General features: G+C 44.4%; 1 protein-coding gene across 2 annotated transcripts in view; it reads left to right on the top strand.

The window, feature by feature from the left end:
• The window catches only part of LOC122544572 (late histone H2A.L3-like), a 16,751-nt gene extending 15,990 nt beyond the window's left edge, over positions 1–761 (top strand). The window contains exon 2 of one of the 2 annotated variants that reach the window (XM_043683888.1): positions 699–761. In XM_043683888.1, coding sequence (XP_043539823.1) covers positions 699–712 — 14 coding nt within the window. In that variant the 3' untranslated portion in view covers positions 713–761. The remainder of the gene's footprint in view (positions 1–698) is intronic. The other variant, XM_043683889.1, reaches the window with a different exon arrangement.
• Positions 762–3,030: the final 2,269 nt, after the last annotated feature.

The raw sequence follows: 3,030 nt of genomic DNA, 5'->3' as shown, positions 1-3,030 counted from the left end.
TGCACAAAACACTACATAGGACAAACAGGAAGACAGCTAACGATCCGCATCCATGAACACCAACTAGCCACGAAACGATACGACCTTAGTAGCCACACACGCAGATGACAAGCAACATGAATTCGACTGGGACAACACTACTATTATAGGACAAGCCAAACAGAGAACAGCCAGGGAATTCCTAGAGGCATGGCACTCATCCACAGATTCAATCAATAAGCACATCGACCTGGACCCAATATACCGACCACTGCAGCTCGGCGAACAGAACCACAACAACGAGCACCCGAGCTACAAATCTTCTCACAAACTTTGCGAATTAATGTCCGGAAGAGGAAAGGGCGGTGGGAAAGGTCGCTCCAAGGCGAAATCTCGGTCGTCCCGGGCTGGCCTGCAGTTCCCGGTGGGCCGTGTTCACAGGCTCCTGGGAAAGGGTAACTATGCTGAGCGTGTGGGTGCCGGGGCGCCGGTCTATGTGGCTGCGGTGCTGGAGTATCTGACGGCTGAGATCCTGGAGCTGGCCGGTAACGCGGCCCGGGACAACAAGAAGACCCGCATCATCCCCAGGCACCTGCAGCTGGCCGTGCGCAACGACGAGGAGCTCAACAAGCTGCTGGGAGGGGTGACCATCGCTCAGGGCGGGGTGCTGCCTAATATCCAGGCCATGCTGCTGCCCAAGAAAACTACCGCTGCGGGATCTGCTAAAAAGTGAAGAGACCATTCTTGAATTTGACAACCCAAAGGCTCTTTTAAGAGCCACTCACAGCATCTGTGAAAGGAGCTGAACACTCCCGTCTGTCTGATTGATATAGGTGTCAGTCCCTGCCTTATTCGATACTGTACTGTTACTGTGTGTGTGATCTAATATGAAACCTTTCCTCATTGCTGATCATCGTTTGAGCCGTAGCACAAGGAGCGTGAAAAGTTTATCATGCAATATTGATACAATGCAATCTTTAGTGCTCGGAGTACATTATTTTTATTGCTTGTAGATGTCTGTGGTCCTGTGTCTTTAATTATCTTCTTATAAATGAATCACTCAGTCCCTGTACTTCCCACTCACAGGTAGTTTCACGTTGTCTTGAACTGCATTTAGGAAGAGCTGAATTGCCCACTGCCGCAAGTAAGTTTATAATGAGTGGTCGCTGACCCTTCGTGTTTTATTCCCGAATGAGTTCCTGTGTAGGGTCTTTTCCCTGGCCGTAGACAGGGAGCATAATGGAGGCAACAGTCATTTTTCAGCTTCTTCGAGTTGGTCAAATTGCTGTTTAATGGGGCCAGTTCTGGAGCTACCAGCCCCTGTGGGGCAAGACCCTGATATTGATCTCTGGCAAACAAAAGAAGTGAGTCAACATTAGAGTGGTGCTGGAAAAGCACAGCAGGTCAGACAGCATCCGAGGAGCAGGAAAATCGAAGTTTTGGGCAAAAGGAAAAGCTTTTCAAGCTCCCCTCTAATCTCCAGCATCTGCAATACCCACCACTGCCAAACAGAATTGCCCTTATCTTTGCATTCCACGGATAGATTCATTTTACAGTTAAATTTCCATATACTGAGTGTGTTGTTTGATTGCACAGTGCTCTGAATGAGACTTTCTGCTGTCGTTTCAAAGCTTTCAAAATGAACGGATATCAAACCAGAACATCTGTCTCACTGCAAGGGTCAGTCAAATAGCACAGAAACAGATCCTCCAAAATCTTAACAATGATATACTTATCTAAATGTCTTTTCAACATTGTGACTGTCCATATGCAGCACCCCCTTTTGAAGTTAATTCCACACAATCTGTCCTGTTTTTAAAAAAACTTACTTTTAAAATCTTTTTACCTTAAAAATGGACCTCATAGCCTTGCAGTTTCTTACCATAGAAAAAGACACATACTATTCTCCTTACCTTTAGTCCTCATGATTGTCAAAACTCTATCACCCAACAAGATCTTAGGCTCCAGAGAACAGAAGTCCCAGCCTAATATAATGGAATCTTCCATTCCCATCAACATCCTAGTAAACTTTTTCTGAACTCTTTCCAGCTCAACAGTATACTTTTGATAACAGGATGATCAGAACTTAATACGGTAATCCAGAAGAGGACTCATCAACATCGTATGCAACCTCAATACGACCTTTCAACTCCGGTACTCTAAGGTCTGAGCAATGAAGGCAAACACGCTAGATGTTTTCTTCACCACATTGTCTTCATGTGAAGCAAACTTCAAAAATATGCAGCTGGCCAACTCGGTCTCTCTGTTCAACAGCACTACCCAAGGCCCTGCTTGTAATTGTATAAGGCCTACCCTTGTCTCCGTAACTCCATCTGCCATTCCTCACACTATTGACTGATTCAATCAAGATTTGTTTCTAATCTGAGATAGCTTTCACAGTCCACTATACCACCAATTTTGATGACATCTGCAAAATTACTAACCATGCCTTCTGTATTTTCATCTAAATCATTTACAGAAAAAACAAACAAGTGGACCCAGCACTGATTGGGGTGGAACATCATTGGTAACTTGCATCCAGTCCAGTAAGCAACTGTCCACCTCCTCTCTATCTCCTGCTGTTGTGCCAATTGACTATAAAATTGGCACGCTCAACCTGAATCCCATGTAATCTAACCTTGCTATTTAATCTACCATGCAGAAACTTGTAAAAGGCTTCACCAAACTTCAAGTCAATAATGTTTACCAATGTGCCCTCAATCTTCTTGGATACTCCCTCAACAATCTCAATCAACTTTGGGAAATATAATTTCCTTCTATAAAACAATCCTGACAATTCATAATTATTCCTTGCCCTCTCCTACCACTCCTCCCCAAGCCGCACATTTGAATCCTATCTTTCAGAATCACCTCCAACAATACACCCATCCCACAGGTCAGACTCACAGGTCTATACTTCCCAGGCTTCTCCTTACATCCCATCTTAAAATAATGGCAAAATATTACCTGATAACCGATAATCCAGCACATCACCATAGTTACAGATGATACAAATATTTCTGCAAGGGGCACCACAATATCCTCCTTAAT

This window comes from Chiloscyllium plagiosum, chromosome 50, assembly GCF_004010195.1.
Source record: "Chiloscyllium plagiosum isolate BGI_BamShark_2017 chromosome 50, ASM401019v2, whole genome shotgun sequence".
In the NCBI taxonomy this organism is placed as follows: Eukaryota; Metazoa; Chordata; class Chondrichthyes; order Orectolobiformes; family Hemiscylliidae; genus Chiloscyllium; species Chiloscyllium plagiosum.
This window is presented reverse-complemented; position numbering and strand designations above follow the sequence as displayed.